The sequence below is a fragment of the Miniopterus natalensis genome, chromosome 9 (assembly GCF_054644295.1).
Source record: "Miniopterus natalensis isolate mMinNat1 chromosome 9, mMinNat1.hap1, whole genome shotgun sequence".
Classification (NCBI taxonomy): domain Eukaryota; kingdom Metazoa; phylum Chordata; class Mammalia; order Chiroptera; family Miniopteridae; genus Miniopterus; species Miniopterus natalensis.
Window position 1 is genome coordinate 1,112,007 of NC_142089.1, and position 23,634 is coordinate 1,135,640.

General features: G+C 60.6%; 1 protein-coding gene across 1 annotated transcript; it reads right to left on the bottom strand.

The window, feature by feature from the left end:
* Positions 1 to 2,953: 2,953 nt before the first annotated feature.
* TTC34 (tetratricopeptide repeat domain 34) lies at positions 2,954 to 21,445 on the bottom strand. The gene is made up of 8 exons (XM_087820756.1): positions 20,665 to 21,445; positions 12,340 to 13,186; positions 11,016 to 11,241; positions 9,834 to 10,038; positions 8,721 to 8,887; positions 7,441 to 7,711; positions 6,411 to 6,625; positions 2,954 to 3,554 (listed from the first exon to the last, which is right to left on the bottom strand). The coding sequence occupies exons 1-8, from the start codon at positions 21,443 to 21,445 to the stop codon at positions 3,027 to 3,029; spliced, it is 3,240 nt and encodes a 1,079-aa protein (XP_087676882.1). The 3' UTR covers positions 2,954 to 3,026.
* Between the last annotated feature and the right edge of the window lie 2,189 nt (positions 21,446 to 23,634).

Genomic DNA, 23,634 nt, shown 5'->3' on the forward strand with positions numbered 1-23,634 from the left:
CCGGCCTTCTTCAGGCCTGACAGGAGAAAAGAGAACAGGGTGCTCCGACTCTGCCCCGGGTCTCTGTCATCGAGCCACCAACTGAGTCCCAACAACTGGAGCCTGAGTCCCCTCCCTTATAAGGTTTGTCAGGGAGTCGGCGGAGAAAACGGAGGCGCAGTGCCAGGCACAGAGGTGTGGTCAGGAAACACCTGCCAGGGGGCTCGGGGCGCCGGCGGACAGCCTGCCGGAGAGGCCGGGTCATTTCTGAGCCCTGCAGGTACTGCTTCTAGGATCCCAGTTAAAACTCTGACTCCCGTTCCATAATTAACACCTTCAAACTAATTACCAATTTTTTTGGGGGGGGAGAGAAACATCGATTTGTTGTTTCAATTATTTGTGCATCCCTTGGTGATTTTTGTATGTGCCCTGACTGGAGATTGAACCTGTAGCCTTGGGGTGTCAGAGCGACACTCTAGCCAACTGAGCTACCCAGCCAGGGACCCTGAAACTAGGAAGGGGATGTCTGGTCCGGCTCAGATGAAACTCAGGACCTTGAGCCCCCCAAGTCCACTGAGCCCCTCTTTCCAGCGGGAGTGGCTTGTCCTCCAGCGTCGGATGAGACCAGCCTTTTCTTGTCACAAACCCTGTGAGAACCTTGCAGGGGTCCGGGGCCTAGCGAGAGGGTGCTCCCCCTCCCCACCCGCTGTTTGTAGGGTCAGATCTCAGCATGTGGGGGGGGGGAGGGGTCAAGTGCAAAGGCTGACCCAGGAGGAAATAGCATATGCACCCCCGAAATCGCAGGATTTCCTAGGTCACACTGAGAAACCCGGGAAGTCTGTGTGGGAACGGAGTCTAAGTGTATCAGACCACGGCGGAGGGGGTGCCACGCCGGGCTGACTGTACTAACGGGGTACACCTGCCGGAGACGCTGAACATAACTCACCGTCGACTGCTGCCACTCTGACCACCCACGTGGGGAACGAAACCTGGACTCGCTGGTGGTCCACGGGGAGTGAAGTGAAGATGACGGGACTCCCCCCGCGTGATGCTCAGGAAGGACCCAAAGGCGCAGGGAGACCGCACGTTGGACTGATCGCGTGTGACTGGCGCACCCCACAGCAGCCCCGTGGGGATCACGGGGCTTATTTTTCCTCCACAGAATGCACCTCACATGGAGCCGTCCTTGCATCCCGCACGCGTCGCTCATGGGGCGCCATCCTTACACTGTGCCGCTGGATTTGGGTTTGCTGGTGTTTCCCTTAGGACTTGTGACCTGGGGCTTTAAAGGAAATTCGCTGTGGCTTTCGCTGGGCTGAGAGCAAGCCGTCTTCGAAAAGGCCCCGGAAGCCTTCCTTCTCGGCTCCGAAGGAGCTGAAGGCAGCCTGTGACGGACTGTTCCTTACAGGCCGGTCCGTGTCCCGACACCCCCGGGCCCGGGCCTGCCCTGGGCAGGGCTCCTTCACCACCCTCTTCCCGCCACGGTCATTGTCCTGTGTGAGTTTTACCTACGTCCATTCTGGAGCCAGTTTAGTTAAATACCATGTTCCTAGGAACTAACCCATGTCGTCCAGGCTTCAGGTTTATTTACAGAGTTGAGAAATGTAATCTCTTATGCTTCTTTCTTTTTTAATGTCTTTATTGATTTCAGAGAGAGGGAGAGGGGGAGAAACATCGAGAGTCATCGGCCAGCTGCCTCCTGCACGCCCCCTACTGGGCATCGAGGAGCCCGCAACCCGGGCCTGTGCCCCCACCAGGAATCGAACCGCGATCTCCTGGTTCACAGGTCGATGCCCAACCGCTGAGCCATGCCAGCCGGGCACTCATGCTTTTTTCGGTCCCCTCTGTTACTCTGTCCTTGCCACTTTTTACAATGTTGTGTCTGCAGTGGAAGTGCCTGACGTTAAGCTTCTGATTGTCATTTGCAAAAGATACCCACCTCGAGTAAACATATTGCCAGCTGTGGGCTGCAGCCAACAGCAAAACCACCACATGAGGAACTGGGCCGCCCCCACCCTCAAAGCTCCCCTTTCAGAAAACTCGGGGGACCCAGACAACTGACTGGGTAGGCGGCCCTGCCTCTAGCCTCCTGAGACCTAATTCCCTTTTATGTGCCAAATTAGCCAATGATGAGGGATCCCGGAAAACCCCAGACACCCACCCTTGACCCCAGTGAAGGCAGAGCCCCAGGCCCTTGAGCTCTCGCTCGGCACCCCCCCCCTTGACCTCGACGTGTGGCCCCGGACATGCTGTGCACCCTCCGGGACCTGCAAGTAACGAACCTTGTTCCTCAAAGTTCCCTGATGGCGTCTGCCGAGTTTTGTCCTGACATCACAATAACAAGGGCCAGTGCAGCCCCAACACTGGCTCCAAACGGGGACACGTCTGTGGTGCCCCCCGCAGGCAGCACCGGCCCAGGCGAGCGCCCCAGGCCTCCCCAGCAGGGAGCATCCGTCAGCAGGCTGGGGTGACACAAGTGTCTTTTTCTTTCTTGATTGTTTGCTATTGGTTCATGTTTTGTTTTTGAATAACCGCATTTTGGATTTACTTGTTAGTTCCTCCATGCTGCTATCCCTGGTCTCCCAATTTCTGCTTTTCTCCTTGTTAATCTCTGCCTTCTGATTCCGTCTACGGTCTTTTTCTAACCTCTTGAACTGAGCAGGTACTTTGTTTTCATCTGTGTGGCTGCATAACTGGCTCCAAAGGGGGACATGTCTGAGTTTTGTCCTTGGGGGGTCCCGCCTGAGGCTTAGGCCAGGGTCAAAGGCTGCTTCTTGCCAAGGGAAGGGGTAAACCATCTCCCTGGGGCTACCAGGGGCTGGTCTTAAACCTGCTGCCCCACCCAGCTTTGGCGATTGGGGTGCCATTGCAGCAAGGGACTCTAGGCCTCCCAGGACGGCCGCTCCAGGCCAGCAGGACTCCCTTCTCTCTGCTTCTCACCGCTGACCCACCCACCCCACGGCTGGGAGGGAGGGAGGGGGGGCACCTCCCTGGTTTGGGGGAAAAATGACCGGGTGGCCCTGTGACTGGGCCTGGCAAGCATGGGGTTAGTGGAGCCGGCAGCCAGAGGCTGCTTCCCTCCGGACTCTCGCCTTCAGCTTCCTCAGGCCGCAGTGCTCCGGGTCCACTAGGAGCCCGCTCTCAGCCGCCGTCCAGGCCTCGGAGTACAGCCGGTCCTCCAGGCAGCGCTGCCCGTGGCTCAGCAACACCTGGGCGGTGGGGGCGCGGCCCGGCCGCTGCCACAGGCTGCTCTGGGCTGGGGCGGGTGCCAGCTTGAGGGCCTGGGCAAAGGCCCCTGCGGCCCCGGCCTTGTTTCCCAGGCTCAGGAGTAGGCGGCCCCTGGAGCACAAGTCCTCTGCCCTCAGTGGGAGGTCGCCGTCCCCTGCACCCTCCCGCAGCAGAAGGTCCAGGTCTCTGAGTGCCCGGCTAAACTCCTGCAGCTGGGCCAGGCAGGTGGCCCGCAGGCGCAGGTGACAGGCGCTGCGACCACCAGCCAGGACAGCCAGTGAGCAGTAGCCCAGCGCCTGCCGAGGCTGCCCGGAGGTCAGGAGGGCGCTGGCTTCCTGGGCTGCGGCCTGCAGAGGGGACAGGGGGGGAGTGCCGGTCAGCCCAGGTTGCCGCAGCCCCTCAACAGTCCTGCACACCCGGCCTCTGCAGGAGCTGCTCCCGTCCTCCTGGGGGGCCCCGACCTGCTACCCCACAGGCCTGGCATTTCTGCAGGTGGCTCAGAGGTCACCTTCACTCCCCTGGCCTCCGCACTGCCCGACTGCCGTTCTCACCTGGGCCGCCTCTTCCCTCCGCCCCTCTGCAGCCATCTCCCCCGCAGGCCCCTCTGAGGCGCGGATGTCCTAGTGGGCCCCCCCCCCGCCCACCCTCCCAAGTCGGCCTGGCCCTGGGGACAGCAGCAAACACCACCTCTGCCCAGCCAGGTCCTTGCGCCCCCTCCGTGGAACCAAGGTCAGGAAGCCCTCGCGGGCTCCTCACCGCGGCCCCGCTGCGCCAGTCACCGCTGGGGCGCGTCTCTGCTGCTGGCCCCCCCGCGCCCCCGCACCCCCAGGCATCTGGCAGCGCGCCCCCAGGTGCTGCCCCGACTCCCTGCCTCTCCGCGCGCCTCTAGCCCGCGCGCGCTCCACGCCGTCCCGGGACACTCGGCTGCCCCGCGACGATCCCCCCCCACCCCACCCCGGGGCGCACAGCGGCTCGGCCAAGAGCAGGGCGCAAGACCCGCCCGGGCGCGCGGCTCCGCGGCCGAGCATCGATCAGCCCGGCGTCGGGGAGACGCGGCTCCAGGCCCCGGGCGGCGCGCTCACCCCGGCAGGGGGCGCGCAGGAGGCGGCACGGGGTACTCGTCACCGACGTTTCCCTCCCTCGCCCTCCCTCTACCTATATTAAAAAAAAAAAGAAAAACGGCTCCGCGGCGGCTCCTCCCGGCCTCTTCTCCGCACAGCCGGGCGCCGCGTCCCCAGGGGCCCCCGAGCTCCCCACGCGCAGCAGGGGCGCCGTCGGGGCACGAACGTCAGGCTGCGGCGCCGCCGGGAGCGCCGGGAGCTGAGTCCCGCCCGGCGAGGCGCTGGGACCCTCCCGGGCGCGGGGGCCCCGCCCGCCCTGCAGCCCCCGGTGCGCGCAGCCCGCCCGCCTCCCCCGGGGACCCCGCCCGCCTCCCCCGGGGACCCCGCCCGCCTCCCCCGGGGACCCCGCCCGCCTCCCCCGGGGACCCCGCCCGCCTCCCCCGGGGACCCCGCCCGCCTCCCCCGGGGACCCCGCCCGCCTCCCCCGGGGACCCCGCCCGCCTCCCCCGGGGACCCCGCCCAGCCGCGGACACGTGCTGCGCGCTCCCGACAGCCTCCGCGCGTCCCGGCTCAGGGGCGGGGCCGCTGGCCGCGCAGGCGCCGTGCCGCCGGAATCGGTCACTTCCGGTTCCCTTCCGGGTCGGTACGTGTCGCCGGGCAACGGGAGCGCGTCGCGGCGTTTCTCCCCGCCGCCGGAAACCAGCCTCGGCGCCGCCCCGCGCGGCCCCCTCCGGGCGCGGAGACCCCGGCCGGGCCCCTCCTCGGCCACCCCGCGCCCTGCGGCCCCTCCCGCGTCCCTGGTCCCCGCGACCCGCCGCACTCGCTGCTCCCTCGGCCCGGGGGCTGCGCGCCCGCCGCCTTCCCCGCTGCGCTTTGTTCTTCGCGCGCAGCCAGCGCCTCTATTAAATAAACGCCTCGTGGAAACGCCTGGCGCTGTTTCTCTTTATGGCGGACCGAGCGCTGGAGCCCCCGACAGCCATGGGCGCCCCGAGTCCGTGGGCTCCAGCATGCAATGCTCCTGGCCTCCCCTACGCCCCCCAAAGGCCGAATTCAGCCGCGCGAGGGATGCAAGGGGGGATGCACGGGGATGCACGGGGATGCACCGAGGATGCACCGGGATGCACGGGGAATGCACGGGGATGCACGGGGGATACACGGGGATGCACGGGGATGCACGGGGGATACACGGGGATGCACGGGGATGCACGGGGGATGCACGGGAATGCACGGGGATGCACGGGGAATGCACGGGGATGCACGGGGGATACACGGGGATGCACCGAGGATGCACGGGTTTCCACCCCCACCTGCGGCCTCGCCCAGTGCACCGGGTAGTGGTCAGAGCAGAACCGACCACACGCTGCCCGCTGCCCCGGCCCCGCTTGCTCCTTGAGACTGGCTTCCACTAGAGTTCAGGCTGGAAACCGCCCTCCACCCCAGCCCCCGCTTCCTCCACTCCACACATTAGCCGCTTTCCTGAATATTCTGAGCTCTGTCCCACATCCAGGCCGTTGCCTAGGCCGGTCTGTCCCCACCCTGGGTTCACCTCCAGTGCGACCTCACCACTGCCCTGCTCTGGGGTCTGCGACACTGACACTCTCTGAGGTGAACCCCTATTGACTTCCCTGAGGTTCCAGGGCCACAGGGCGGGGCTGTGCCCCCCTCCCCCCAGCATCTGGGGAAGGTGCTCATACATTCTTGGCAGATAAAGAGTAGAATGAAAAACCAGCCAGCCCCACATCCCTTCACAGCCCCTCGCAGCTCCCCACCTGTAGGAGCCGCCTCCCTACCCACACTCTTACTGGGAGGAACAAGTCTCTCCTGGCCTGACCCGGGGTTGGGATAGGCCCACGGCAAGAGCAAGGTGCTCCTGGCTGGTTCCACCTGGCTCTGAGGAGGGGATCCCCTCCCTCTCTCCCACCCAAGTCACCTGTTGTTTATATGCCTCCTGCAAAGAAGCTGGAAGGTCACTGGAGTTGCCAGAGCTTAGCTTGAGATGGTGACACCTGGGTGCCTATGGCTCACAACCCCACCCTCCCCACACCCACCTGAAATCAGCACACAGGGAATGCAGAGCTGCCCAAAGTGCTCATGGTGCTGGGGAGGGGCTGATGTGGGGGCTCCTTGGGCCACTGCACACACCTGGGCCAGGCTCTGCCGCTCCGAGGCCTCCAGGAGGCGCAGCAGGAAGCTGAGGTCCCCGCTGTCTGTCTCCACCAGGCACTGCAGGTCCCGAGCAGCAGCCGGCACGTCTCCCTTCTTGAGCCCAAGCAGGCCCCGCCGGGCCTGGGCCACCTCTGATGGCGGAGTGGGGCGCAGGGCCTCTTGTAGGTGGGCGCCAGCCTCTTCATAGTTGCCTGTCAGGGATTCGGGAAGGATGGTCAGGGTGGCACTGGGGCCAGGGGGTAAAGAGGTGGGCCTCCCTGGCCACCATGCTGGGAGCCCACCACAGCTTTTCTTGCTCTGTGCTGGCTGTGGGGCAGCAGGCTGAGGGAAGGGTTTGGCCCCGGGAAGGACAGTCAGGAGCAGAGGGACATGGTGACACCGTGCTGGTCACATGGACTTGTCTGCTACCAGTACCCCCACCTGGGGAGGTGTCACTGAAGTCCATGTCCCCCAGGCCAAGCAGCAGGGCTCTGAGCCCCTCATTGTGGTCACCACAAGGGTCTGCTCTTTCCTGGGCACCCACGGGAGCAGACAGCATGGGGCCGGAGCTGGACCGGAGGTAAGGATGACAGGCGGGGACATGCAGGCTGCACAGGGGCCTCCCCTTTCAAGTTAGTGCTGAAATGTATCCAGGATTTTTCAGGAAAGGCCGACATTTTGGCACATGTGGGAGTAAGAAACCCCCCATATCCCCACCTCCCATGGGACCTGGGTCCTGGGGACAGTTGGTCAACATCTAGTGAATTAACAGGAGTTACTCAGGAGGCCGGAGCCTTGTAAGAAGCCCCAAGTCACTGCTCATTTCTGCCCCCTGCAGGCAAAGCCACGCAGGTGACTGAGAGCTAGAGACACATGCACACCAGGCCCACATAGGGACCTAGTCCCAGGAGCTGGGATTCGGGTGGAAGGGATCTTAGAAGCCACTGAGTCTAGGGTCTCTCTCTGGTTTTACAGGAGAGACTCCAGGGGTGAGAGGAGCCGGGACAGACACTGTGCCGCTGCATACCCATGGCGGTGAGCACGTCTACCAGGAGGATGTGCCCGCTCAGCTGCCCAGCATCGAGTTTGATCAGTGCCTCCCCTGCAGCGAGGAGGCCCTGGACGTCCCTGTCACTGAGGGGGGCCCCAGTGTCCAGCAGCTGGCTCAGGAGGGCCCGGCAGCCGGATGACAGGACCTGCGTGATGAGGGCCTGGGCCTCCGGCTTCAGAGAGCGGATCTCAGGGACCGCCGTCCGTGGATCCAGCTTCAGAGCAGAGAGGATGTCGTCCACAGCCTCCTGCAAGGGGGAGTGCAGGGCAGGTGGCAGAAGTCATCCCGGCTGGGTATTGTCAAGCGTTTGTTCTCCCAGTGTCTGGGCATCGGGGACACCAGGAAGGGTAGACAGCCCAGTCCCTGCCCTCTCACAACCTGGTGAGTGTGTCAGCTAAAATGAAGAGCTAATGGCCTGTGGAGAGCGCCCGGGGTCCCCCTGCAGCAGGGGCCTGGCCAAGCCCACTTGCTTCATGGGCTTGTCCTGGGAAACACGGGTGCTGGCCCAGCCCAGGAAAGGACACACAGAGTGCTGGGCTCCCAACCCCAAGTGTGCCCAGGTGGGAATTGGCATGAGGCTGCCCACACATGCTGTTGGGGGAAACAGGCATCCTGACGGGCAGAAGTAAGCGCCCTGGGAGACGCCCTCGTGTGGTGGCAGTTTGGATTTTCTCACTCCCGAGGACACCAGCTCTTAGGCGAAACAGGGAACCTGGCAGGCAGTTCACCCCCGGGCTGCTCTCATCCAGCGAGGCTCTGGGCAGACAGCCAGTTTCAGCCACCCGCCAGTGACATTGTCTTGGCTGAGAAGTGCCTTGTCCAGGGTCACTCGGTGGTGGCTGCCTCTGGGCACGTCTTCTCTGTGATAGGCACCTGCCCGGGGCCTGGCAGTGGACCCTCCTGCCCTGCCCTGCATGCCAATGATCCGAATCCACAGGCCCTGTGTAGACAGCTCAGCGTGGCACCGAGGGTGGCAGCCCAGGTCTCATTATTTTAAGCTGGGGAGTCCCCTGGCAGCCCTGAGGGTTTGCATGTGTCCATGCTGACCAAGGTGGAGGCACAGGACTCATCGGAAGAAAGGGAGAGGCTCCCGAAACCGGGGATGTGAGGATGAGGTGCCCGTGAGCCCCAGAGCAACAGGGTTTTGATGGGCATCCCACAGCCAGGATGGCCTGACCCCACTCCCTCTCTTCTCTTCCCCCAAAGCACCCCCCACTCCGCTTGCCCAGTCCCAGGTGTGGGGGGCGGGCCCGTACCTTCTGCTGGTCCAGGGCCAGGTGCAGGAGCGCCCGCCCGCACAGGGCCTGCACGTTCCCCGGCTCGGCCCGCAGCGCCGAGTTGAAGTCGAACAGGGCGGTCTTCCTCTGGCCCAGGACCGCGTAGCATCGGGCACGGGTGAGCAGGGACTCGCTGGCCTGACGCCCTGGAGGAAGGAGTGTGGCATCAGGACCACTCACTGGCCACAGATGGGCACGGGTGGGCACAGTGCATGTGTCTTCATCCAGCATTTACTGTGCCCCTCCTGGTGCCCGATGGGGGAGGACCCAAGGGTGCCCCAGCTGTTGGGCCACCTTGGTGAGCTCACAGGCCGCTGGGCACCAAGACACTTGGCGGGGGGGGGGGCAGTCTGGGAGGGCGGGCGGACAGTCAGAAGCGGCTTCCAAGAGAAGGGGGCACTGCAGCTGCATCTGAGGTGAGGGGCCAGGAGGAGGGTCCTCGGGGCTGGGCATGAAATGGCCACAAGCATGAAGGTGCCAGGAGGGCAGGAGGAGCCCTATGAATTCTGGCACAGGAAGCCCCTCTCACAGAGGTTGTCACCAAGTGTGTGTCCAGTGATGGACCCAGGAAACAGTGCTCTGGGCTCCACATTGTGCTTTGGGTCACATCCCCTGCCCAGCTAACCTGTGTGGGGTGCCGACCCTGCACCACGCACCATCCGTGGCTGTCCTAGAATTATCTCACTTAACCCAATCGCCCCCCAACCCCTGCCAGGCATCTCTGTCATTTCACTTGGAGAGGAGGTGCCAGTAAGGGCAGAGCCAGAGACCAACTGGTATTGGGAGTCCAAGTCCACACTGAATCCCAAGCCCCCAAGGAACCCCCTTGTCACCCTGCGACCCTCTGGCCGGGTCCTGCCTGGCATCCAGGGCAGGGCGGGGAGGCTGGCTGGGTGAGCCGGGGGCCAGGGGCACACATACAGGGACATGCCCACTATTCCCAGGAAGGGTTGAAGGAAGCTGAGCCCTCGCCTCCCACGGTTGGAGGGAGAGGGGGGAGATTAGTAGAGAGCCCCAGCTAGGCAGAGATCCCCATGCCCCCGCCTACCCGGCACAGGGTGGGGGCCCCGTGGGCGGGCGGGCAGCTCCTACCTGCAGCAAAGATGGCCAGGGAGAGGTAGGCGATGGCCTCCCTGGTGTGGGCCTCGCCCTCGGCCCCGCCCGGCTGCGCCCGCAGGATGGCCACGGCCCTCGCGTGGCAGTGGCCCCGCAGCAGCTCCCGGTCCTCCCGGCGGAAGACATCCAGGGTGGGCTGCAGGCAGGCGGTGTCCCCAGACTGGACGACTTTCTTCGCCAGCTGCCGGGGCAGGAAAGTCATAGCAGTTTCTCCTGCGCTCTGGTCCTTCCCACCCAACGCTCCCGGCAGGGTCGGCTCGCAGGGGCGTGGCCAACGGGGGCGTGACTCACGGGGGAATGACCAATGGGCGTGCTCACGGGGGCGTTACCAATGGGCGTGGCTTGTGAGGGCGTGGCCCGGAGGCGTGGCCAATGGGGATAGCTAGGGCTGGAGTGTGGCTCCTGGGCCTGGCTCGTCTTGGGGCGGGCGCTGCGAGTCCCCCGGGAAGGCTGGGGTGCAGGGGATGGGAGCGCCCCTTTGGGCTGCTCCTCTGCTGCGTGGCGGGAGCTGGGGGGCCCCAATGTCCCTGGGCCGCGCCTCCTCCTCTGTGCTATGGGAGGCGGAGGAACCGAAGCCCTGGGACCAATGCGCGCTCTGGGCGGGGCAGGCCGCAGGTGGACGTGACCTTGGAGTTCAGAGCAGCTCCCCCCAAGGAGACCGGATGGTGCCCCTGCCGGCCGCTCGCTGTGGACACGGGTCCCAAGGCACCCTGTCCTCCCACTTGTACCGCCCAGCGCGGGGAGACCAGACGCCCGACCCAGGTCAGAGGGGACGGAGGCCGCTGACGGGCGCACAGCTTCGGTCCCCGAGCCCGACACCTTCCCCGGGACACACCCTCCTGACCACGGCCCAGCAGGAAGCCCTCACGGTCCCCGAGCCCGACACCTTCCCTGGGACACACCCTCCTGACCACGGCCCAGCAGGAAGCCCTCACGTCTACGGAGCGCCTGCCGCATGCTGGAGGCCTGCTGGGGCCTGGGGCAGCTACTCCAGCGAATTCCCACGACAACCCGCAAGACCAGGGCACAGACGAGGAGCCTGGGGGTCAGAGAGGCGACGGACCGGCCGCCAGAGGTGGCAGAGCCGGGGCTGGGAGAAGATCTGTCTGCTCCAAGGTCCGGGTTGTGGGGCACAGAGCGAGGGGCCACCGACCTCACCTGGTTGGCGTCGTAGAAGAAGCCCCTCCGGAGCTGCAGCAGGGCCAGCCGCACCAGCACGGGGGCCGCCTGGGGCCTCCGGGAGAGGGCCACCAGCAGCGCCTTGTGGGCCTCGTCCAGGCGGCCCAGGCGGTACAGGGCATCGGCGGCCAGGAGGCGTGAGGCCTCATCTTCGGCGTCCAGCTCCATCAGGAGCGTGGCCAGCTGGTACACGCCCTGGGCGTCCCTGCAGAGAGAGAAGCTGGGGGAGCGTGAGCCCCTCCCTACACCCTGGCCACGGGCAAGGCCTACCCTGTGCACCCGGCCCAGGCGGCCCCCTTTCTGCTGGGCTACGGAGACCAGGGTGCTGCTGGAAGGACCCTTATGGTGCCGTCCCCAGAATCCTTGGCCCCCGCCCCTCTGTACCCTCCCACCACCCCGTGGGGCAGGCATCTTGCAGAGCGGAGAGGTTGTGTGCTGACCCCAGCCAGCCCTGCCTTCCTTTCCTTTCCTGCGGGAGGGTAACCATGTCGGCCTTGCTGAGCTCAGGGGAGTGTGGGAGGCAGAGCCGGGGACGCACCAGATTCGGCTCCTGGTGCCCTGGGGATGTGAAATGAACTCCCGCTGGGAGAAGGGGTGGGGGCCCTGGAGTGAAAATCCCCAGAGAGAACGAATACAAAGGGTCCCAACCCCACAGGTGAAAGTTCTTTCTCACCAGCAAATCCGAGCAACCAGGGGGAGAGGAAGTGTGTGTGTGTGTGTGTGTGTGTGTGTGTGAGAGATGGTCACATCAAGCACCAGGCCCCCTCCCGGGGCCCAGAGGGGCAGGCGGGCAGCTCCAGAAGTCCAGGACCTCACAGGCCGCACTGCCCGACCCAGGACGCCCCCTCTGCCTCCAGGTTAAGGAGACAGGAGTTACCGGGGATGCGTTATAACTAAGAGCAGAAGCTGGGTCCTGATGGTGAGGCCACGGAGGGGCTCCTGGGCTGCGGGAACCTAGCTAGCAGCAAAGGAAATGTCCACGATCTATTGAGTAAAATAAGCGGGCTATAAATGGCATATAAGCACAATTCATTTTGGTGAGCTGTGTTTTCTATGCACAAAGAACCAGCTGGAAAGGGGAGGCTAACGGTGGGGTGAGGGGTTTTATGTTTTCATTTCCGTGCTTGGGTTTCTAATGTTCTATCTCAGTCCTTAACGCGTCGCTGTCAAGGACTGAGATCTGGGCCCTGGCGCGAAATCTGCCTCCAATGACTTAAAGAAATCACCCGGATGCCTGCCTCAGTTTACTCATCTGCACGACAGGACGCAGCCCCAGGAGGGCGCGCACGGAGCTAGTTTTTACCCTTCCTGCGCAGCGGAGCCGTCCGTCTCCGCGGCCTGACTGCGGCGGCCCCGCGCGCCCGCGGGTCCCCGGTCCGGCCTCCGCTGCAGCATCCTGCGGCCCTCCTCCCGCAGCACGGTCAGCAGCAGCCCCCGCTGGTTCCAGGGCACGTAGGCCTTGGCGACGAGCAGGGCCTCGTCCGGCTGCAGCCGGCAGGCGGTGACATAGTCCAGCGCGCCCAGGAACGCGCTCCCCGCCAGCACCCGCAGCAGCCCGCGGCCGCACAGGGCGCGCACGCAGCCGCCGGGGTGCGGAGGCCCCTGCTCCACCACCTCCTGGAAGTCCTCTCGGGCGCACGGAGCGTCGCCGGCGTGCAGCGCGCAGAAGCCTCGGAGCGCCAGCAGGGGCGCGCGGTTCCCGGCGCGTCTCCCCGCGCGATCCCTGGGGCGCGAGGGCCGCAGCAGGCGCTCGCACAGCGCTCGGGCGCCCGCCGCATCCCCGGCCAGCAGCAGGCACTCGGCCAGTCGGGCTCCCAGGGCCGGGCGCGCCCCGGGCGGCGCCACACGCAGCAGGACACGGAGCGCGCGCGTCACCGGGGCCAGCAGTTCTCGGCCGGAGTCCTGGCGGAGCTCGGGGCGGCTCCGCACAGCCTCCTGGAAGTGGGCGAAACCCACGTCCGCGGCCTCCTGCACCTGGGCCAGCACGCGCTCCCGGTCCCCCGCGGAGAGCACGGCCTCGAATTGCCTCCGCGCCGCCGAGGGGCTCTCGCGGAAGGCCTCGTGCAGGTCCCGAAGCAGGTCCTGGGCCCCTCTGTCCAGAAAGAAGGCTGCGGCGGCGCGGGTGACCAGCAGGGCGGCCAGACGCTCCCCTGGGGGAGAGAACGGAGGACCTGTTGGACCAGGTCCTACCTGTAGCCCCCCAACCGTCCAGCGCTTTGGACCCTCTGGAGCACCGCCCGGAGGAGCTCCAGCTGGAGGCGGGGAAGGAGGCCGGACAGCGCGGTGCGCGGCTGCTCCGGATGCCTCCCCAGCCCCGTTCTCAGTCTGGGTTCAAAGTCAGGCTCCCTGCTCAGCCACCACGGAAATCTAGTTACAATACCTACCCCCCCCCCCCCCCCGTTAATAATGGATTTTAGGGTTTATCTTTCTCCTGGGATCAGCTCCAGGCCCTGTGACCGTGGTAGGGGCCGGCTGTCACTGTGGCATCTTTGTTTCCTGACTCCTTCGGGCTACACCGGGACTCAATACTTTCCTCCCTGAGACAGAACCCGGCCCTCCTCCCCCGGAGTCCAGGAAAGGGAATGGCGCTCCCAATGCCTCCCATGAGAGTGGGGGACTCGGGCCATTTACTGAACTCCCATGCCTCAGTTTCCTCTTCTGCTTTGTAACAGGGTGACATGGTCTACAGTCACAGAGCTTTGAGAGTGAAATGGGTTAGTGTGTGCCCAGGGCCCGGAACAGGGCCTGATGGGTGTATTACTCAGTGAGGAATCACATCAGTACAGAAAGCCAAGCCACCCAGTCCCCAACAGCGCCCCAGGTGGATGCACGCCGCTGAGGGAATCTCAGAAAACTCAGTACTGGCGGGAGCTCAAGGTCATGGGTGATTCCCCCCCCCCCCCCCCCATATTACAGGTTAGGAAAGTGCTGCCAGGGAGAGGAATGCATCTTCCCCAATGCATCTCCATCCCAGGTCTCTGAACCTCCCCTGCAGTGCTTTTTGCACTGAGTCCTTCGGAATTCTCTGCTTTTCCTGATAATGCAACATAGTTGCCACAGTAACAGTCCTTTACATTGAAACAGAAGCAGGCAGGAAAGCAAATCTGCCACAGTCCGGCCTTGTTGCCACAGTGGGGGAGCATCACCACACAGCCCAGAGCCAAGTCAAAAGAGCATCTTGCACCCTGAGATCAACCGACCAATGAAACAACCAGCAGTAGGATCATCCTGTCTAGTGCTGGTGGCCAAAGTAAAAGAAACTTTGAGACTTTCCTGTCAGTTACCAACTCCTGACACAGTAACTCTTATCCCCAATTTGTACAATAGTTCATGGGCCCTAGTGCTTGCAGCAGGTACAGAGCCCTCGGGTTCCAGGGGAGCTATTATTTCTTTACCCACACGGAGGTGTGCTCTCTGCTCTGCTTCTGAGACTCCAGTTACACACATTAGACTTCTATAGGTTGTCCCACAGGGCACTGAGGCTCTGTACATTTTTCCTCTGTTTGTCACATTGGATAATTTCTTTTCTGAGTTTAAGCTCATGGACTCTTCTACTGTCTCCAATATGTTATGAATTTTTCACTTCATTTATGTGTTTTTCAGATCTAGAATTTTCATAGTTTCTATTTATTTACTGAGATTCCATATCTGTTCATTCATTATGATCATATTTTCATTTAGTCCTTGAGTATATTACAATAGTTCCTTTAAAGTCCTTACTATGCCAGGTTCAGCACCTGGATCATCTAGAGGTTGGTTTCTAGTGATTTCTTTTTCCCCTGTGGCTCACATTTTATTTTCTGGTTTCTTTGCATGTCTAGCAACCTTTTTCTAAAATTTATCTTTATTGTTGAAAGTACTACAGGTGTCCCATTCCCCCCCGCCCCCCAATTGACCCCCTCCACTGCACTCCCACCCCCTCCCCAGGCCTTCACCCTGTTATTGACTGTGTCCGTGGGTTATGCATATATGCATATAACTTCTTTGGTTAATCCCATTCCCACCCTCCACCCCCCCTTCCCTCTTTCCTCTGAAATAGGATCGTATGTTACATGCGTCAATGTCTCTGGACCTATTTAGTTCGTCAGATTCTCTTGTTCATTAGCTTCTTCTTAAAGAAGACCCTTCAACTTTTCCTGTAGTGCTGGTCTGGTGGTGATGAAGCCCTTTAGCTTTTTCTTATCTGAGAAGCTCTTTATCTGACCTTCAATTCTAAATGATAGCTTTGCTGGGTAGAGTAATCTTGGTTGTAGTTCCTTGTTTTTCATCACTTTGAATATTTCTTGCCACTCCCTTCTGGCCTGCAAGGTTTGTTGAGAAATCAGCTGACAGTCATATGGGTGATCCCTTGTAGGTAACTAATTTCTTTTCTCTTGCTGCTTTTAAGATTCTCTTTGTCTTGAACCTTTGGCATTTTAATTGTGATGTGTCTTGCTGTGGGCCTCTTTGGGTTCCTCTTGTTTGGGACCCTCTGTGCTTCCTGGACTTGTAAGTCGATTTCTTTCCCCAGGTAGGGGAAGTTTTCTGTCATTATTTTTTTCAAATAGGTTTTCAACTTCTTGCTCTCTTTCTTCCCCTTCTGGCATCACAATAATATGAATGTTTGGCCTCTTGAAGTTGTCCCAGAGGCTCCTTATGCTATCTTCATATTTCTGGATTCTTTTTTCTTTTTGCTCTTCTTGTTGGGTGTTTTTTGTTTCCTCATGTTCCAAATTGCTGATCTGATTCTCAGTGTCCTCTACTCTGCTGTTGACTCCCTGTAAATTATTCTTCATTTCAGTTTGTGTAGCCTTCATTTCAAATTGGTACTTTATTATGTTATCGATTTTCTCAGTTATTTCCCTAATAGTCTGCTTAAACACCCTTACAAACAAAATTCTGAACTCTGTATCTGTTAGCTTGCTTGGATCTATTTCATTTAGTTCCTCTTCTAGAGATTTTTTCTATTCTTTCCTTTGTGACATATTTCTTTGCCTCTGCATTTTGGCTGCTTCCAGGTGTTTGTTTCTGTGTATTAGGTAGAGCTGCTATGTCTCCTGGAGTTTGTAGAGTGGCTTTGTGTAGTAGGTGTCCTGTAGGGCCCAGTGGCTCAGCCTCCCCAGTTCCCTGAGCTGCGCCTTCTAGGTGCTCTCCTGTGTGGGCTGTGTGCTCTGAACAGTTGTAGTTGAGCCTTGGATGCTGTTGGCGTCACTGGGAGGAATTGACCCCGAGGCCAATCAGCTGTGAGGACCAGCTGCAACTACAGCCAGAGAGCTGCTGTGCTGGAGACATCCCTATGAAGCAGGATTTACTTCAGTGGGGCTTTGGTGTTCACCAAGTGCGCCCCTTGAGTGTGTCACTCATGGATGTGGTAGGGTTGTAATGCAGTGTGGTCGAGTCTGACCACCAGGTGCACTGTCTCTGGGGCCTCCTGGGAGGTGCAGAGTCAGCGTGCGTCAGTGCCTTGCCCAGGGCCATCCAGCATGAGCTACACAGCAAACCGTAGTTGGCTGCTACTTGTGCTGAGCTTGGAGGTGTCCAGGAGAGGCCAAGCTATGAGCCAATGCAGGCTGCCCCTAGTGCCAGGCCTGGGGCCACTTATCAAGAGGTAGGGGACCCACTGCTGCTTGTTTGAGAGATTTTAGGAAAGTCCTAAGCATGAGGGTCCAGGGGCCACTTGCATAGAAAAACCCCTGGAAATGGCCTGGATGAGCTGCAGGTGGAGAGGGGCGGGGCCTCCGGGAATCACGGGGCGGGGCCAAAGGTGCGAGTCAGGTGCTGGCGATTCAAACATGGCGCCTGCCTGCCGGCTGTGTGCGGGGAGGACTCGCCAGAGGAGCCATGGCCTCCGCCAGCCCTTCTGCCCGGGAGGAAGCCGCCCTCCACCTCTCGCCCGGATTTCAGGCAGGTTAGTTCCTCCCCAAGTGCCCCAGCTCCTTTCAAGCTGCTGCCCGGCGCTGGGCTCAGAGGGAGCGTCCGAGTGAGTCCGGGCCTGGGGCCCTTTAGAGGAGCTGCTGGGGCTCCCGCAGCCTCTGCGACCCTCAGCCACAGTCCCTGCTGGTTTCACAGCCCGGAGTTGTGGGGACGTCTCTTCCTGGCCTTGGAGCCCTGGCCTGGGGGCCTGCTGTGGGGCTGGGACCCCTCCCTCCTCCGGGAAACCTCTGCTGCCGAGATTCCCTCCCCGGTTTCAACCTCGGCACCAGGTGTGGGCCCACGGCCGCGTCTCCGGGATTCAGCCCTATCCGCCCGTGTCTCCGCCCCTCCTACTGGTCTCGGTGCTTCCTCAGTTCCCTGGTTGTAGGGCTGTTCAGCCAGATTTCAGGAGGCTCTGAGTGACGGTGGTTCTGTATTTTAGTTGTGATTTTGATGTGGTTGCGGGAGGCGGCGGGTACAGCAGTTACCTACGCCACCATCTTGTTTCCTCCCCCTGCATGTCTAGCAATTTTTTATTGCGCACTAGACATCTGGTTGATGCTTTGTAGAGACTGGATTAAGTTATGTTCCTCTGAAGAGAAAAGAATTTTGTTGGAGCAGGCCGTTAAACTGGATAGAATCAAACTTCATATTCTGTCTATTTGGTGAGTAGCAGCTGAAATCTCCATTAAGTTCTTGCAGTTTCCAGCTTCAGCTTTTTCCAGACCACCTAGTCTCTCCCTTGTATGTGGTAGTTTGGGGGTCAGCTGAGGAGTTGAGTGGACTTTGGGTCTCATCCCTTCTGTGGCTTCCCTCCTTTTCAGGACTTCCTTTCTAACGTTCCTGCCACTTATTATTTTCAGCCCAAACTCAGTTCTGTGACATCACAAGCCAGTAAAACTGCTGTTTTCTATTTTTATGTGGATAAAACCTGGATTGAGGAGTTTCCTCAGGCAAAAAGCTACAAGCATGAAAACCTCACCTTCCACAGTCCTCATATTTCAAGGGTCAATTTTCAGTTTCTGCCTGCATTTGGTCGCTGTTTAGTGTCTTCCAATGGTTGCATTTTATATTTTGTCCAAATTTTATTATTGCTATCTGTGGGGTACACAGTCTAGTCAAGCTACTCTACCATCCCTGGAAGCCAGACTCTTCTATTGTTAGACTTAAAAAATTTGGCAATCTGAGGGGATATAAAATGCTATCCCATTGTTGGTTTAATTTTCATTTTCCTGCTGACTAGTGAGGCTCATTTATTTAAAAATACATTTCTCCCCAATCTGGTGGGTAGAAAGTGGTATCTCGTTTTCATTCACATTTGTATAATTACTACGATGTTGGATATTTTCCACATGTTCATTAGCCATCTGCGTTGTTTTCTCTTTGGGGAAATGCTTTTGCAAATTCTAGCACCAGATTTTTTTTCTTAGTGACATGTAGGAATTCTTCAAATACTCTGGGTACTACTTTTTTGCCTATGTACATTTTGCAAATATTCTCTCTCTGCTGTGGCTTGTCCTGCCATTTTCTGTAGTTATAGGCAAAACAGAAGTTAAATTTTTAAAATTTCATCAAATGTATTACATTTTCCTTTATTGTTTCCATTTTTTTGTATCTTAAGAAGCCCAGATGTTCACAGAAGTCTTAATGATATTCTCTTACATCTTTCATTTTTGTAAAACTTAGCTATTGACATAATCCCCCTAGACTTTACTTTTTCATGTGGTTTGAAGTAGAGAATCAGTGCCGTCCATTGAATAACAGTTCTCTTCTTTCACTGTAGGTTTGCAATGCTCACTCTCACATATTAAGTTCCAGATATATACAGCTCTGTTTCTGGCCCAATTTGTTTTATTGGCCTTTCTATCTCCTTCTGTATTGGTTAGTATAGTTTTGCATCAACTAGTAGAGCAAATCCTTATATCTCTACTTTTTTTCTCTGTCTCTTCCCCCCTCCCATCCTTCTTCATCTAGTCTATTATTGGTCCTTTGTTCTTTTATAATGTTGTCAAATCTTTCTAACAATAGACATTGAACACCTCTCTACTTATATAATTATTCTTTATTATCTTTTAATAAAGTTTTATAATTTCCTTCATAAAGTCATATTACTCTGAAATGAATTATTTTCTGTTGCTATAGTAATTGGTATATGTTTAAACCACAAAAGTTTCTATTTCTTGCTGGTGTCTGTAAACAAACACTTTTTTGTATATCCTGCTAAATTCTGTTCCTGTATTTAATACATTTTTTGTTGTTTCTTTTGCGGTCTCTACAAAGCTAATTATATTGTGTGGCATAATGATAACTTTGTTCCTTCCTTTCTGCTTTACATGTTTTTCTCCCTTCTTATCTTATTGCATTGGCTAGTATCTCTAGTACAATGATGGATACATGCTCCCAAGAATGAGGCAGCCACCTCAATCTGGATTTTAAGTGGAAGGCTCCTAAAACATCACCATTAAGTATGATGTGTTTGGTAGGTTTTTGATGTATGCTATTTTTCTGTATAGTTCTTAATGAAGAAGCTTGAATGCATAGGAGGTGGTTGCCCTGGGTTCTTTGGGAGGATACATGCTCAGGAAACCATGGCACATAGATGCTTACACGCGGGGAGATTTGAGTTAAAGCTCTATATCTTGTCCCTGTGTGTTTCCTTACTAAGAAGGACAGAGCACTTTCCAAAATATAGAAGGTTGTTCAATGTTTGCAAGGACTTTTGATAAGTAATCTTGAGATTAGAATACCTTTGCTATGGGAAACTACATTTGTAAGAAGTTTGAGATAGGAAATTTATTTGTTCACGTCGTGAGCCACACTTGTGCTTCTGGTGGTGATGAGGTGACTCCATGTGATACAGACGACTTAGGTCTAATTAATGTGGTGATTCTTAGGGAAGGTGCTCCACCCAATTCAAAGCGAAGGCAGGACAGACATGCTTCCTGACACTCTCCCCTGGTGGTGGTGGGGGAGCAGTTTTTCCAGCACACTGGTCCTCCGAGGCTGTAGCCCTTTAGGGGTTCTGAATTTCTGCAGGGCCTCTACTGGTCATTGAAGTGGACGACCCCCTCCCCCTGGGAGTTGCTTAATGCCCCCAACCTGCCGTGGCATCGGCCCCTGCTCTCCAGCCACTGCACGTTTGTGTTTTGGGCATGGAGGGTCCCCTAATTTCTCATGAGCTCAGGATTCTTTGTGGTTCTGTTGAGCATTTTTGTAGCTTTTATAGTGGGAGGATTTCAGGGTATCTGGTTCAGTGTAGTTCTGTAAACAAGTTTTCCCACTCACTTTTCAGTTCTCTCTGGTCCCCCTCCCACGCTGGGGTCACCCTCACCTCCCCGTGGCACCTCTACAGACACTTCCTGTCCTCTCCTGGTGGATGTCTCAGCCGCAGCTCTCGCCACATACACCTTTTCACCTTGCAGACGCCGTTGCCTTCACCGTCTGCCCTCGCCAGCACCCTGCCCCCTCCCCCTTTGCTGGGTCCTCTTTAGGAGCATCCTGGGGGCCAGATTCCAGCTCACCATGAATACTCCATGTGGCCTTGGCATCTCCATGGGCACTGGGGATGTGGCCACACCCACCTCCAGGGGTGGCTGAGGGGGTTCAATGTCACTGTGGCGTCCCCAGCCTCAGCACAACCCCCTTCCCCCCCATAAGCAGGACTTGACTGTATTGTGAAGAGATGGCTCGAGTGACCTTCACCCTGACCCTTGGGGGACGTCACCCGCACTCTTACCTTGGGATCGGCTGCCTGTTGGGTCGGACTCAAGGGCCCGGCTGCACGCTGCCTGGCAGTCTTCATACCTGCCACCTCGGAGCAGAACTTCAGGTGACAGGGTGTTGCCCCAGGTGCCCCCGGGGTCCAGGGCTGCCAGCAGTCTCTGGCAGTCGGTCTCCTGCTGGCTGGCGCTGTCTCCAGCCTGCTGGCGCCTTGAGATGTGGCCCTGGAGGATGCTGACCAGCACAGGGAGGTAGGGCTGCTGGTGGGTGAGGGTGAAGGCCACAGTGCGGTCAGCCGTCGAGGCGAAGGCCTGAAGGTAGTCGGCCAGGCCGGCGTCCACCTGCGCCCCGGACAGGATCCAGGCCAGGGCTCGGGTCAGCCGCAGCTCTAGGGCTTGCTGGGAGTGAGCGTCCAGCAGGGCGCCGCAGCGCCGCACCACCTCCCCGTGGCGCCCGCGGGCCAGCAGGCCGGCCAGGGAGTGCAGGACTGCGGCGGGGTGGCCGGGGCACAGGGTGGCCAGGAAGGCGGAGGCCAGGGTCCCTGTCAGGGACACCACTGCCATGCCGTCCCAGTGGACGGCCGGGATCTGGCTCTCCCCTCGGCACCAGGCCTCCAGGGTGGCCACCACGGGTGCCCCCCGGGCCTCGGCCAAGGCGGCCCGGGCGCTCCTCAGGGCTGAGGGGGCGTGGCAGCTGAACGCAGCCAGGTAGAAGGCGGTGGCCAGCAGGGGCTCCCCCAGGGCCAGGTGCCGGTCCCCCTCCCCGCAGAGGCGGGCCCCGAGCTCCTGGGCCGACATCACGTCCGCGCCCCCGCTGAGTCCATGGCCCGGCCTCGCAGCACCTGCGGCGGGAAGGGGAGCGTGGTTAGTGCTCACACGGCGGCCAGCCCACCGGCCCTGCGGCTCCCCAGCCCTGCGGCACCCCAGCCCTGCGGCCCCCCAGCCCTGCGGCTCCCCCAGCCCTGCGGCACCCCAACCATGCAGCTCCCCCAGCCCTGCGGCTCCCCAACCATGCAGCTCCCCCAGCCCTGCGGCTCCCCAACCATGCAGCTCCCCCAGCCCTGCGGCTCCCCAACCATGCAGCTCCCCCAGCCCTGCGGCCCCCCAGCCCTGCGGCCCCCCAGCCCTGCGGCTCCCCCAGCCCTGCGGCACCCCAACCATGCAGCTCCCCCAGCCCTGCGGTCCCCCAGCCCTGCGGCCCCCCAGCCCTGCGGCTCCCCCAGCCCTGCGGCTCCCCAGCCCTGCGGCACCCCCAGCCCTGCGGCTCCCCAGCCCTGCGGCTCCCCCAGCCCTGCGGCTCCCCAGCCCTGCGGCTCCCCCAGCCCTGCGGCTCCCCAGCCCTGCGGCTCCCCAACCATGCGGCTCCCCCAGCCCTGCGGCTCCCCAGCCCTGCGGCACCCCCAGCCCTGCGGCTCCCCAGCCCTGTGGCTCCCCAGCCCTGCGGCACCCCCAGCCCTGCGGCTCCCCAGCCCTGCGGCTCCCCAGCCCTGCGGCACCCCAGCCCTGCTCTAGAGCAGCCTCTGGCCCGTCCCCCAGACTGCAGGGCCAGTGCTGAGTCCCCTGAGTGAAAACATCCAATCCAGCCCTTAAGGTGGCATTTGCTCTGCAGGCCGTCTCCACAGCCCGGGGTGGTGACCAGGGTCCGCCTGGCCAGGCCCCCAGACCACAGTTTGCCTCTGGGCCTCAGCTCCCTCCTGTGTAGAAAGGGACCGCGACCCTGCTCCGCAATTGATATGCTGTGTTTGATGCCCCCAGCGCCCACCTGGGGAGGAGCTGGGTCGCCCGAGGGGGCAGGGTCAGGATCCCTCGCTCCACCTCCTGCGCCTCCTGGCACAGGGCCCTCAGGAAACAGGACGCCCCCCCCAATCAGGCCAGGTCACACAAGCGCCCCAGCCTTCTCGGCACTGACTCCACAGGCCTGTCCACCCTCAGGCCACGCCCCTGCCCCCCTGGCGCCCCTGGCGCCCCTGGCACACCTGGCACACCTGGCACACCTGGCACACCTGTGCGCGGAGGCTGCCCGGCCGCGGGGAACGGGAAGGCGCGCTTCCTGGGGGTGCACGAGCTCCCCCGGAGGGTCCACGGGCTGGGCTCCCGGGCGCCCCACCGCCTCCGCGCCCGCAGGCTGCGCGGTGGGTGCGTTTCCCTGCGCGGTGGGTGCGGTTCCCTGCGCGGTGGGTGCGTTTCCCGGGAGAGCGTCAACACCCCGCCGCCCGCTGCTCAGCTGCGCCCCCAGCGGCCGGGCGCCCCTGCCCGCCGCGCCCTTCAGCTCGCCCCCAACCTGCCCCCTGCCCGCCGCCGGCCGGTTCCCTCGCTCCCCAGCCCGGAGCGCGCGGGGAGGGAGCCAGGAGGGCCACCCCTGAGTCCAGGCCCGGGCAGCTTGGGGCAGACCTGGGCTCTGGGTGCGGGCCCTGGATGCCGGGCGCCTGGGAGACCCCTCCCTCCACATCCTCCCCGTCCTCCCAGCTGAGCGAGGAGCCCCGGGGGTGGGGTGGGCGCGCCCGGGCCCCTGGCTCCCAGAACTCGGCAGCCCTCTCGAGGTCCTTGCAGCCCAGCCTGCCTGCCCTCCTGCAGGCTGCTGCGGGAAACGGCCCCCAGGCCACGTCCCCTGGGTTCCCCTGGGTCCCCCCAGCTGTGGTGGGCGCCCTCCCCCTCAAACTGCCCCCAGCATGGGGAAGGCAGACTGGACCCTTGGCACATCCAGGCCCTCTCTCGCCAGCTTCCTCCCCCGGCCCAGAAGGTGGCTCTAAGGAGCTGTGACCTGAGCCCAAGGTTGGGGTCACCTTGGCTGCAGTTGAGGGAGGCGCTGCAGCATCAGGTGATATTTTAGGCCCCCGCCCCCCAGCAGCAGGACCAGGCCCTTCGCTGCTGACACCCTGGGAGGCCCCTGGGGAGGGGAGGGAGTTGCAGGTCCCTGGAAAGATGGTGCCGCTTTGGGCAAGGGCCCCTCCCAACTCGAGATGCAATGGGCCCAGGTGCCAGGCGAC

Coding starts and splice junctions, on each gene's coding strand:
- TTC34 (XM_087820756.1), bottom strand. CDS start 21,445: ATGTCGGCCCAGGAGCTCGGGGCCCGCCTCTGCGGGGAGGGGGACCGG. Junction 10,039..11,015: donor TCTTCTACGACGCCAACCAG/GTGAGGTCGGTG, acceptor CTGCCCCGGCAG/CTGGCGAAGAAAGTCGTCCA. Junction 7,712..8,720: donor TGGCCCTGGACCAGCAGAAG/GTACGGGCCCGC, acceptor TCCCCCTTGCAG/GAGGCTGTGGACGACATCCT.